This window comes from Heptranchias perlo, chromosome 17 (genome assembly GCF_035084215.1).
Source record: "Heptranchias perlo isolate sHepPer1 chromosome 17, sHepPer1.hap1, whole genome shotgun sequence".
NCBI classification, from domain to species: domain Eukaryota; kingdom Metazoa; phylum Chordata; class Chondrichthyes; order Hexanchiformes; family Hexanchidae; genus Heptranchias; species Heptranchias perlo.
In genome coordinates, this window is record NC_090341.1 from 51,057,429 (window position 1) to 51,071,233 (window position 13,805).

General features: G+C 46.6%; 1 protein-coding gene across 3 annotated transcripts in view; it reads left to right on the plus strand.

The window, feature by feature from the left end:
- Positions 1-13,805, plus strand: part of srgap3 (SLIT-ROBO Rho GTPase activating protein 3) — a 254,657-nt gene that overhangs the window by 210,463 nt on the left and 30,389 nt on the right. For all 3 annotated transcript variants that reach the window (XM_067998977.1, XM_067998976.1, XM_067998978.1), the window contains exons 10-12: positions 478-562; positions 6,553-6,580; positions 9,884-9,986. In XM_067998977.1, the coding sequence (XP_067855078.1) occupies positions 478-562; positions 6,553-6,580; positions 9,884-9,986 (216 nt within the window). The remainder of the gene's footprint in view (positions 1-477; positions 563-6,552; positions 6,581-9,883; positions 9,987-13,805) is intronic.

Genomic DNA, 13,805 nt, shown 5'->3' on the forward strand with positions numbered 1-13,805 from the left:
TCCAATTTGGATACATGGCATTTTTTGACCATTTGTAGGAAGGCTTGCATCTAGCTGGGCTCTGTGCTGGGAGCTCAGGATTGCTGAACTTTCCCTATAATAACCATTCATTCACTGAAGACTGAGTCCTCTTTATTCAGTGAAGGACTTGCATCTGGAACAATGTTAAGCACTGCAGCATTAAATACCCTGCAATCTGTTCAGGGCAATGGCAGCTGCGTTCAGAATGAGGCCTGCCGTCCCGAACATTGGACTCTAACACAGGGGAAAGGGTGCAATTCAGGATGGAGAAATATTCATAAAAATTTGCAGGGCTATGGAGAAAGAGCAGGAGAGTGGAATTGATCGGATAGCTCTTTCAAAGAGCCAGCACAGGCACGATGGGCCAAATGGCCTCCTTCTGTGCTGTATGACTGTATGATTGAACCTTTTAACAGACTAATAAATATGTAATAGCGCTCCTTGTTTCTCTTTCAGAAATTTAAGGAATACTTGAATGGAAGTAACTTAATTACGAAACTTCAGGCCAAGCATGACCTACTAAAGCAAACTCTGGGGGAAGGTGAGTCCTGGTCAAGGTACAAATTGCTCTATTTTCCGTGAGCACAGTTGGGTTGTTCCAGGTGCGATCTCCAAATTTGTTGTACTTGGCGACACCAAATAAAGCAGTGTTTCTCACTAATTTTTATTGAGGGCCACATTCCCAACCAAAGTCTTGGTTATGGACCATTGTCAGGAACACGGCATCATGGAGTGACGGGGGCCTACAGTTCTATAAGACCAATAGTTCTGTTTGGCAGTTGTACTTCTTTCACTTTCGATGCAGAAGCAGGGGTAGCCTGCCTCCCTGTAACATTCCTTTGACTCATTTCATTGGAGGGCTAGAAAAGGAGTGAGAAAAGCACTAAATCTCAGCTCAGTCAACATCTCACAGCCAGGAGGAGCAAGAATGGAGGCCTACAAGCTCATGGAACAGGAAGTCTGTCAAGATCGATATGTGAAGGGGAGGTGGACTGCAAATAATCAGCAAGTAATATAATGAGTACCACTCTTGTAGAGTTTGGTCATGTGCATACTATTCCTCAGCTGTCACCCTTGGCTCAGTGGTAGCACTCTCGCCTCTGAGTTAGAAGGCCGCGGGTTGAAGCCCCATTCCAGAGATGTCAGCACATAATCCAGGTTCCTTCTGCCCTCTCAGGTGGACATAAAATATCCCATGGCACTATTCGAAGAAGAGCATTGGAGTTCTCCCAGTATCCTGGCCAACATTTATCTCTCAACCAACATCAGTAAAACAGATCACCTGGTCCATCCATTTCATTGCTGTTTGTGGGACCTTGCTGTGTTTTCCTACAAAAACAAAAGTGACTACACTTCAGAAGTAATCCATTGGCTGAGAAGCACTTTGGGATGTCCTGAGGACATGAAAGGTGCAAGTTCTTTCTCTGTCTGGGCAAAGCTTTGGAAAAATTGTCACCCCTCTGCTGCTTGTAATGGTCCTAGAAGAAATCATAGAATCATCGAAAGTTACAGCACAGAAGGAGGCCATTCGGCCCATCTTGTCCGTGCTGGCCGAAAAAGAGCTATCCAGCTTAATCCCACTTTCCAGCACTTGGTCTGTAGCCCTGTAGATTACGGCACTTCGAGTGCTCATCCAAGTATTTTTTAAATGAGTTGAGGGTTTCTGCCTCTACCACCCTTTCAGGCAGTGAGTTCAAGACCCCCACCACCCTCCGGGTGAAAATAATTCTCCTCAGCTCCGCTCTAATCCTTCTACCAATTACTTTAAATCTATGCCTCCTGGTCACTGACCCCTCTGCTAAGGGAAATAGGTTCCCCCAATCCACTCTATCTAGCCCTGTCATAATTTTATACACCTCAATTAAATCACCCCTCAGCCTCCTTTGTTCCAAAGAAAACAACCCCAGCCTATCCAATCTTTTCTCATAGCTAAAATTCTCCAGCCCTGGCAACATCCTCGTAAATCTCCTCTGTACTCTCTAGAGCAATCATATCTTTCCTATAATGTGATGTCCAGACCTGTACACAGTACTCAAGCTTTGGCCTAACCAATGTTTGAGTTTGAAGTTTTAGCATAACCTCCCTGATCTTATATTCTATACCTCAGCTAATAAAGGAAAGTATTCCGTATGCCTTTTTAACCACCTTATCTACTTGTCCTGCTACCTTCAGGGATCTGTGGACATGCACTCCAAGGTCCCTTTGTTCCTACACCTCTCAGTATCCTCCCATTTATTGTGTATTCCCTTGCCTTGTTTGTCCTCCCTAAATGCATTACCTCACACTTCTCTGGATTGAATTCCATTTGCCACTTTTCTGCCCACCTGACCAGTCCATTGATATCTTCCTGCAGTCTACAGCTTTCCTTCTCACTATCAACCACACGGCCAATTTTTGTATCATCTGCAAACTTCTTGATCAAGCCCCCCACATTCAAGTCCAAATCATTAATATATACCACAAAAAGAGTTTGGGTTAATTGGAGCTCTGGTGGACTTGAACTCACAGCTCAAAATTGGTGCTAATTGGCAATCTCGCTCCGAGATGTCACAGAATGACTGATGGGAAATTGAAAACGTCACACTGGTGCAGCAGGGGGCTGAGTCATATTGTCGGAGCAGCACACAGGGAGCTTGACTCTGCAGAAGCGTAGCAGAGAATATATGGGGGTGTTTGAAGGGGACAGGGTAGAGGGAGCTCTCCACTATATGTAACCCGTGCTTTACCTGCCCTGGCAGTGTTTGATAGGACAGTGCCGTAGCAGCTTTACTCTGTATCTAACCCGTGCTGTACCTGCCCTAGGAGTGTTTGATGGGACAGTGTAGAGGGAACTTTACTGTCTATCTAACCCGTGCTGTACCTGCCCTAGGAGTGTTTGATGGGACAGTGTAGAGGGAACTTTACTGTCTATCTAACCTGTGCTGTACCTGCCCTGGGAGTGTTTGATGGGGCAGTGTACATAAGAAACGTAAGAAATAGAAGCAGGCGTAGGCCATACGGCCCCTCGAGCCTGCTCCGCCGTTCATGGCTGATCTTCGACGTGAACACCACTTTCCCGCCCGATCCCCATATCCCTTGATTCCCTTAGATTCCAAAAATCTATCGATCTCAGTCTTGAATATATTCAACGACTGAGCATCCACAGCCCTCTGGGCTGTGAAGAATTCCAAATATTCATGACCCTCTGAGTGAAGAAATTCCTCCTCATCTCAGTCCTAAATGTCCGATCCTTTATCCTGAGACTATGTCCCCTAATTCTAGACTCTCCAGCCAGGGGAAACATCCTCTCAGCATCTACCCTGTCAAGCCCTCTTAGAATCATACATGTATCAAGAGATCACCTCTCATTCTTCTAAACTCCAGAGAGTACAGGTCCATTCTATTCAATCTTTCCTCATAAGACAACCCTCTCATCCCAGGAATCAATCCAGTGAACCTTCGTTGCACCGCCTCTAAGGCAAGTATATCCTTCCTTCGTTAAGGAGACCAAAACTGCACACAGTACTCCAGGTGTGGCCTCACCAGAGCCCTATATAATTGCAGCAAGACTTCCTTACTCTTGTACTCCAACCTCCTTGGAATAAAGGCCACATACCGTTTGCCTTTCTAATTGCTGGCTGTACCTGTTAACTTCCTGTGTTTCGTGTACAAGGATACCCAAATCCCTTTGAACACCAACATTTAATAGTTTCTAACGATTTTTTAAAAATCAGTTTTTCTATTTTTCTTACCAGAGTGAATAACCTCACATTTCACCACATTATACTCCATCTGCCACCTTCTTGCCCACTCACTTAACCTGTCGCTATCCCTTTGCAGACTCTTTGAATCCTCACAGCTTACTTTCCCACCTTGTATCTAAGTTTGCCGATGACACAAAGATTGGTGGCATTGTAAGCAGTGTAGATGAAAACATAAAATTACAAAGCGATATTGATAGATTAGGTGAATGGGCAAATCTGTGGCAAATGGAATTCAATGTAAATAAATGTGAGGTCATCCACTTTGGATCAAAAAAGGATAGAACAGGGTACTTTCTAAATAGTAAAAAGTTAAAAACAGTGGATGTCCAAAGGGACTTAAGGGTTCAGGTACATAGATCATTGAAGTGTCATGAACAGGTGCAGAAAATAATCAAGAAGGCAAATGGAATGCTGGCCTTCATAGCTAGAGGACCGGAGTACAAGGGGGCAGAAGTTATGCTGCAGCTGTACAAAACCCTGGTTAGACCGCACCTGGAGTACTGTGAGCAGTTCTGGGCACCGCATCTACGGAAGAACATACCCTTGGAGGGAGCGCAGCGTAGGTTTACTAGAATGATACCCGGACTTCAAGGGTTAAGTTACGAGGAGTGATTACACAAATTGGGGTTGTATTCTCTAGAGTTTAGAAGGTTAAGGGGTGATCTGATTGAAGTTTATAAGATATTAAGGGGAACGGATAGGGTGGATAGAGAGAAACTATTTCCGCTGGTTGGGGATTCTAGGAGTAGGGGCCACAGTCTAAAAATTAGAGCCAGACCTTTCAGGAGTGAGATTAGAAAACATTTCTACACACAAAGGGTGGTAGAAGTTTGGAACTCTCTTCCGCAAACAGCAATTGATACTAGCTCAATTGCTAAATTTAAATGTGAGATAGATAGCTTTTTGGCAACCAAAGGTATTCAGGGATATGGGCCAAAGGCAGGTATATGGAGTTAGATCACAGATCAGCCATGATCATATCAAATGGCGGAGCAGGCACGAGGGGCTGAATGGCCTACTCCTGTTCCTATGTTCCTATGTAACGTCAGCAAACTTGGATACATTACACTCGGTCCCTGCGGCACCTCACTAGTTACAACCTGCCAACCCGAAAATGGCCTGTTTATTCCTACTCTGTTTTTTGTCCGTTAGCCAATCCTCAATCTATGCAAATATATTATCCCCAATCCCATAAGCCCTAATCTTGTGTAACAACCTCTTATGTGGCACCTTATTGAATGCCTTTTGAAAATCCAAATATACTACATCCACTGGCTCCCCTTTATCAAAAAAAACTCTAATAAGTTTGTCAAACACGATTTCTCTTTCATAAAACTATGTTGGCTCTGCCTAATCATATTATGATTTTCTAAGTGGCCTGTTACTACATCCTTAATAACAGATTCTAGCATTTTCCCTACTACTGATGTCAGGCTAACTGGCCTGTAGTTCCCTGTTTTCTCTCTCCCTCCTTTCTTGAATAGCGAGGTTACATTTGCTACCTTCCAATCCACGGGGACCGTTCCAGAATCTAGGGAATTCTGGAAGATCAAAACCAATGCATCCACTATCTCTGCAGCCACCTCTTTCAAAACTCTAGGGTGTAGGTCATCAGGTCCAGTGGATTTGTCGGCTTTTAGTCCCATTAATTCTTCTAAAACTTTTTCTTTACTAATCTTAATTACTTTAAGTTCCTCCCTCTCATTAGACCCTTGGTTCCTCTTGGTGTAGAGGGAGCTTTACTCTGTACCTAACCCGTGCTGTACCTGCCCTGGGAGTGTTTGATGGGACAGTGTAGAGGGAGCTTTACTCTGTATCTAACCCGTGCTGTACCTGCCCTGGGAGTGTTTGATGGGACAGTGTAGATGGAGCTTTACTCTGTACCTAACCCGTGCTGTACCTGCCCTGGGAGTGTTTGATGGGACAGTGTAGAGGGAGCTTTACTCTGTACCTAACCCGTGCTGTACCTGCCCTGGGAGTGTTTGATGGGACAGTGTAGATGGAGCTTTACTCTGTACCTAACCCGTGCTGTACCTGCCCTGGGAGTGTTTGATGGGACAGTGTAGAGGGAGCTTTACTCTGTATCTAACCCGTGCTGTACCTGACCTGGGAGTGTTTGATGGGACTGTGTAGAGGGAGCTTTACTCTGTATCTAACCTGTCCTGTATCTGCCCTGGGAGTGTTTGATGGGACAGTGGAGAGGGAGCTTTACTCTGTATCTAACCTGTCCTGTATCTGCCCTGGGAGTGTTTGATGGGACAGTGGAGAGGGAGCTTTACTCTGTATCTAACCTGTGCTGTATCTGCCCTGGGAGTGTTTGATGGGACAGTGGAGAGGGAGCTTTACTCTGTATCTAACCTGTCCTGTATCTGCCCTGGGAGTGTTTGATGGGACAGTGGAGAGGGAGCTTTACTCTGTATCTAACCCATGCTGTATCTGCCCTGGGAGTGTTTGATGGGACAGTGTAATGGGATTAGTTTTGGATTGCTCTAGCGAAAAGCCAACACAGACATGATGGGACAAATTGCCTCCTCCTGTGCTGTAAACTTCTATACAAGCACCAATTTTGAGAACAAAAATTGGGAGACGTGTTTAACAGGTGGTCGAGTCGAATTTGTGCCTTTTACACTGTCGGCAAATGTTAAAATTACCCCCACTGTTTCTTAAAATTACCTGAAGAGATTCATGGAGCACTGGTTCATGACTCCATGCAGGTTCATTCTCGAGATGTCAAGAAAGCAAACATTGATTATTTTTTACTGAGATGTGATGTCATTTTCGCTTCCAGGTGAGAAGGCCGAGTGTGGTACTTCAAGGTAGGACAACAACATTCTTTATCCTTAATCAGTGTAGTTACAGGCAGTGCCTGATCACAGAGTTTCACACAGATTCTCCAGCGAAAACTCAACCAGTTGGCGTTGAAGGTTGACTTCTCCTAAACTTCCTACACTGGCCTCTGCTCCATTGCAGTGCGAAGCTTAGCTCCTCACCTTCTAGAAACCTCCGTGGATGCTACGAGTTTGAATCCTTGGTCACTCTTCAGAAAGAGGAAGTTGTCATATGCTGCAGTATGGAGCAACCCCCACCTATCCCCCAACCTCCTCCTCCCCTCTACCCCTCCAAAGGAACTGGCAGAGCATTGGCAATGTCAATGGAGGCTTGGATTGAAACTGGGATGCTGTAGACAGTTATCCACTGATGTAGCATTGCAGCTGCCAGCCTGGCGTATTGGCAGTGATTTGATATTGAAGCAGCCTCCTGCTCCTTCTTGAGCTGTTAATTACCCGGTTTTAAATTGTTGTTCTTTAATTAAATGAATTAATATCTGGCTCTTTAAATCAAGCACTTGCTGCCTCCACTTTGCTGGTTCAGATGTGTGTAATAGTTTGAGTCACCTGTTTGTTTCGTTCTGTGTACAAATCCAGCAGTCACGTGTCTCATCCCCTCCTCAATTTAAAAAAAAATAATCGCACCTGTCTGACATGTTGTACCGATTCCCCAGTACCAGCTAATCCATTCTTAATGAACGCAGTCCAAGCCTGTCATTACTCCATTCCTGCGCTCTATTGCATTATCAGTCGCAGTGCTGGTTATAGATTAACAACTACTTCCCCCCCGCCAATCATATCGTCCCCCTCCCTGTCCCCCACCCCTCACACTGATTTATTCTGGGATATGGTTGTTGCTGGCCTGCCTCTGACATCTCACCAAAGCAGCCATTCCCCATTGGTGAGCCAATGGGCTGCCCAACCATGGGGAGTGTCACAGCCAAGCGCAATCTTATTTTCATTTGACATCTGCAGACATGGTCGCTTAGCAGTAGGGGCTCACAGCGTAGTGATCAGGAGCAAGAGGAAAGAAAAACGGGCGGCCAATCCGCTATCGCCCAAGACCAATTTCGCCCCTCACCGCACCCCCCCCTCCCCCGACCACAGCTCCCAGGGCCGCCCCACCTTTATATCCCTAACTCCATAAAGCACAGTTGCCTCTACATCCATGCCCTACAGCTCCCTAATTCGCAGACCCTAACTCTATAAACTCAAGAGCCCCCTATCTCTCAATCCTATGAGCCTCCTCTATCTCTGCCCCATATTTATGCAGCCCAGCGGCCGCCCCCAACTCTATAAACATGTCCGCCACCCCCCCCCCCCTCCCAATTCTATATCCGACAGGAGTCCCCTATCTCTCCATCCAAGACTGCCCGCTAAATCTGTAAACACAGCCGCCACATCTTTATATACCAGGGCTGCCTCTTCACCATATGCCCCACAGCCGTTTCAGCATTGAGGAGGTGGTTCACTCAGACACATCATAAATGTTCACTAAATACAGGCCCCTAAAACTTTCCACACACCGCTATTTCAGCAATGACAACTAATCAATGAAACAGCTCATAAAATGTGCTCAGCCAGTAGATCAGGCGGCAGGGAGTGTTATAAACGCAGATGGATGCCTTTCCCTTTTATATCCTAAGCCACTGGGCCCAAATCATTACTCCCCATTCATATATAAATTAGCCAATATTTCCTGGTCCAAACCCAACAGGGAGCAGGCGTTTGAAAAGTCACTGAGTGTGTATAAATAGGATAGCTGACAGGTCTCGACTGATATTTCTCGCACTGGGGTACTTGTGTTGAAATGCTCCAGATGTTGCCAGCTGTTTTGGTTGACGAGTTGCTACTATCAGTTGGTACGCCACAGGTAGTGAGTAATGTTGCATTGTGGGTGGATAAACTTTAAACACTCGTTTGTGGTGGCAGCTGGGCTGGATTCCGATACGCACCATCCCTCCTTTGCATCTGGCCGCACACCATGGAGAATATCCTGACTCACATCCATCAGGGGTCGGACTCTGCAATTGCTACTCCCTGCCAGAATTGGCCCACGCTGTGCCATCGCTGTGGTGTTGCCGCTGAGTGCCGCATTAGGGACAGGCTTGTGCTGCACATCTTAACTCTGTGTCTAGATGCTGCACCTCTAACAGACGCTGGCCCAACTCAGTGCCACTCTGGATTTGAAGTTCTGTGCTACGCTCCTGGCTATTTTATTCCCGCGCCCTGTTTTTTTTATTTGTTCATAGGATGTGGGCGTCGCTGGCGAGGCCAGCATTTATTGCCCATCCCTAATTGCCCTTGAGAAGGTGGTGGTGAGCCGCCTTCTTGAACCGCTGCAGTCTGTGTGGTGAAGGTTCTCCCACAGTGCTGTTAGGGAGGGAGTTCCAGGATTTTGACCCAGTGACAATGAAGGAACGGCGATATATTTCCAAGTCAGGATGGGATGTTTGGTTCCCTCCTTGCCCCAGGTAGGCCCGCGTGTGCTCTTCCTGTCAGCGGACTTTTCCGGAATGACGCAAAGCGCACTGGAAAGGGGCTGCTTACTCGTTCAGAGTGTAGGCTGGCCTCAGACGATTCTCAGAGTCACGGGGGATAACCTGAATCAGAGCAGAACACCACCCGAATCCTGAGACATTGCCACTGTTAGTGCGATACATTTGTCCTTCTGTTTGAAAATTATTCTTGAAGTCGAGTGTGATAGAGTGCAAGTCCCTAATTAGCAGCAGTTTTTTTTTAATGTTTCTTTCTCCAGTGAATTTTGGTGAGTGCTGCCGATGAGTGGTAGCAAGGTGCTCTAACTAGCCACACAGCACTTGGGCTATGGAGAGGGAAAACCAGCCACACTCCTTGCTCCTGATCACCCCCCAAGTGCTCCTGCTGGAAAGTGCCCGGGCGTTGGGAGAGGAGAAGAGCTGACTCAGCTGTGATGCCCTCTACAGTTGAATACCCTGCCACCACTTGCTTTCTAAGCTCACAGGTGAAGAATGGCCATGATGGGTGAGGTTCCAGAGGGTGCCAGGCACCAATGGAACCAAAAAGATAGCAGGGGTTAGCACCTCAAGAGAGGAGGAGAGAGAGAGGAAATGTCTCTGGTTTACAGGCCTTCAATAAGCTTGTGTATAATATAAGTATATCATAATAGGCACTGACCTCAAACAAATTACTATATAATGGTGTGCTGTTATAGCTGCTGTTGAACATTGCTTCTGTACTCTTGTTGCTTAGATCCAAGTTGTTCAAAGTATATGTTTTCTCTGTGTGTTGATTTTGTTCCATTTCTCCCAGGCCCCCATCGCTTCCCCCTAAACCACAGAAAATGAGGAAGCCTAGGCCTCGCTCACAGTATAATCATAAATTGTTTAATGGCGATATGGAGACGTTCATACAGGTACTTGGTGGCAGGCGCTGACAGACTGCAATCGCTGATTGGAATGGTGGCTTTCTGTGTCTTTCCAAATCCTTGCTAGATCTGTCTCGTCTGGGGCTGCGGTGCATCTCTCTTGCTCTTAGTAGGCTGTTGGCCTGGTCAGGCCTCATATCCAGGTAACCGCTGGAATATTAATTTCACATATTTACCCACCTATCGTGTCTGTGGCCCAGACAGGAGTGCCGCATTGTCAAGGCTCTGGCTAAAAGTTGTCCTGAGGGAAGGGAGGTGGAGTGTTGTTGTGCGGAGACAAAGGCAGATTCAGGGGTCATTGGGGTCAGGCTGGGACCAGGTCCCAGGCCTCAGGCCTCACCTCTCAGCTGCAGGAATCAGGCCTGGGCTACTGCGGAAAAGAGCCCTTTCCACGACCTCATGGAGGGGCTAAAATCAACCAGAGTTCATGCTGCTCGTCGCTATCCAGTGGATTCCCCTCCACCCTCCGCTGGAAAATGTGGACATCGAGTGAGGACAGTATCCGGATTGGCTGTGATCCTCCCCAAGTCGAATAGCCCACTGATGCTCACGCAGGAAGGAACGGCTACCTGCAGAGCATCTGCCACCTGTGGGACTCCGGACCCCAGCAAGCTCAGCACCTGCAAGGGGTTGGGGTGGCGGGGGGAGGTGGCGAGAAAAGCTGAGGAATTTTGCATTTGTAAACTCGAGCAGGCTAAACATGACACAATTGGCACATGGCAATACAACGAGAATCAAGTGAAATGTCCACTTCATTATTGACTGTTCTGCCCTCAATTTTGTCCCCTCCCCTCCCAACGGCATTGCACTCCAAAGTTTATTTCTTTAGCTCCTAGGATCCGGCCTCTCTAAATGCTGCGGTCATATCTTTCAGCAGTTCCCTTCAGTGGATATTTAGCAATTTTTGTTTTAAATTTCCAGCACACCCCTCTGTGCGGTGCCAAAACACAATTGACGGAGAGAGTGCCGTAAAATTAGAGCTAGGCCATTCAGGGGTGATGTCAGGAAGCACTTTGTGACACAAGGGGGTGTGGGAATCTGAAACTCTCTCCCCCAAAAAGCTGTTGATGCTGGGGGTCAATTGAAAATTTCAAAACTGAGATTGATGGATATTTGTTAGGCAAAATTATTAAGGGTTATGGAACCAAGGCGGGTAGATGGAGTTAAGATACAGATCAGCCATGATCTAATTGAATGAAGGAACAGGCTCGAGGGGCTGAATGGCCTCCTCCTGTTCCTGTGTTCTTGCAATGCCAGACTTTTTTCTTTTTTAATTCATTCTCGAGATGTGGGCATTTATTGCCCATCCCTAGTTGCCCTGATAACTGAATGGCTTGCAAGGCCACTTTTGCCCTCCTGCCCTGAAGGGGCTGTCTCATGCAGGCTCTTAGCTCCCTCAGGACCTCATCAAGTGGCCACTATTCATGACAGTGAATGGTGCTAAGCTATTTGATTGTGTGAGGTAGCATAGCCAAGCCTGATCCTCGCTCACTGTCCACTCTCCAGTCAAAGTCTTAACACAACTATCAGGAGCAGGACTCCCCCCTTTCTAACTCAAGGGCAATGAGGCCAACCCAGCTGAGATCAGCTAACACAGCACAAGCCTGTAATAAAACCTGGGACCCTCCTAATTCTATGACTCAGTAGCATAACAAGGGCTGAGTTCCCCAACTGAACCATTTTTTAAAAATATATTCATACTTAGGACATGGGCGAGGCTGGCAAGGCTGGCATTTATTGCCCACCCCTAGTTGCCCTGACAACTGAATGGGCTTGCAAGGCCATTTCAGAGGGTGTTTAAGAGTCAACCACTTTGGGTGTTGGACTGGAGTCACATATAGGCCAGACCAGGTAAGGACAGCAGGTTTCCTCCCCTAAAGGACAATTAGTGAATCGGTTGGGTCTTTAATGACAATCCGATCGCTTTGTGATAACTTACGATACAGCATAAGGATCATTTGAGGTGCTCACAGCCCCAGACTCGATAAGCTGCCACTGCATTCGAGCCTCTCCAACCTGTCCTGAGGCCTCTGTGGGATCGTGCGAGACCTGACTTACTTTTATTCTTTGCTTCATCTGTGTTTTTTTCTTGCTTTGCCGCTGACAGAGGAAGAAGGAATGCCCGAACAAGGACTCAGGTATACACTGTAGAGCTAGCTTCTGAGACAGGGGAATGGGGTGGGGTCCCCCAGAGGACCGATGTCACTGGTTACCCAGGGCACTGTTTCCATGGCGCTGTTTTAACCCTCCGAGGATTCGTAAGGTTTGGAGAGTAATGGCTATTCAGCCAAGTGATTTTAGTAGCAATAAGTTAAGGGACAAGTGTACAGCATTTCTCCACTGTGAATGAGGGAGCAAGGGTTGCCAACCCTCCAGGATTGCCCTGGAGTCTCCAGGAATTGAAGATTAATCTCCTGGACACTGCTGCGAGCAAACCCAGGAGAAAAATCATAGTAAGCAATAAAAAATTAGTGTTTTTTTCATTTAATTTGAACACTTTTGTTTATTGTTATAAAAATATTGAAGGTGGAGGCGAGGGAAAGGCTGTTTGACTGGGTGGGGCAGTTGGAGGTGGAAAGTCATGTGATGAAACCTCCAAGAATACGTCTAACCAGAGTTGGAAACCCTATCAAGAGCACCTTCCAAAAAGAAAGTTATCTCCGTCAAGAGCCCCGTCTAAGAGCGAAGCCTCTCCATCAGGAAGAGGAATTGTTTTAAGGGAAGACCCGAGTCTCAGGAATACCCCAGGCCCTGCTCTGAGTTGATGGCTGTTATCAGTTTGATGTTGATAATCAACACCTACCATTGTTGGGCCTCAGTAACTAAAGCTCAGACAGCTGCCCGAGTAACCTTACCAGTGCCTGTATCTTTAAGGGAAAGTGAAGAGAAGAGGAACTTAATGCTCACATATCAGGGGTAGTTCGACACAAAATGGAAGCTACCCATCTACCTCCAAGTATGCGCTTTAAAGGGCCTCATAGCTCTAGATTAGGAAAGCTTTTCACTTCTGTTCCTGTACACATAAAGCAGGAGATGCCATTTTGCTGCTTGCACATGCCATCACCAAGGTGCCTAGGGTTTCCCTCCAAAAGGGAAGCAATGCACCTCTTCCCATTCCTGCCCCTCCCCTCCAGTGGCATGGCTGAGGCCATAGTGTGGGACTCCACACTCTCCCCTGCCACTCCACGACACAATGCTTACCTACTCTAACCATCTGACCGCCTTATATCTCACCTTAATTTAATAACTACGGTCACAAGGAAAAGTTAGGAAGTTGGGTTTGTTTTCATCGGAAAAGGGGTGACTTTGAGGTGACCTATTACAAGTTTCCAGAATTACGAAGAGGAGTGCCAGTCTGGTGAAGGGAACAGAAATTAGAACGGAAGGAGTTAGGAGTAAAGATGGGAGTCAGGTGGAGTTTTTTCACCCAAGGCTAACAGATTTGTGCACCAAGCTATCAGGGCGGGTCGTTTAAGTCGGCATTTTAAATGGGGTCAAGAGGTAATTAGGGAGAGGTTTCCTGAAGTGGAGAGGGTTTGAGGGAGAAGGTGACTAATAGGCACTGCTCTATTTGGAAGCAGCAGGCTTGATGAGCTTATAAAAATCTTGCCCTTTTCTATTCCTAAAATTCTTCTGTTGACTATTATTGAATTGGAATCAAATACAATGCACAGCAAGTAGGGAAAGAAGAGGAAATCCTGAACCTCTGGAGACTTTAATGTGGGAAGTCAGTGTAGATCCTCTTAAGTTCCATGACATAACTTCTTCAAATTCTACTGGGATTCCCTTAAATCTTCTTGTCATCCT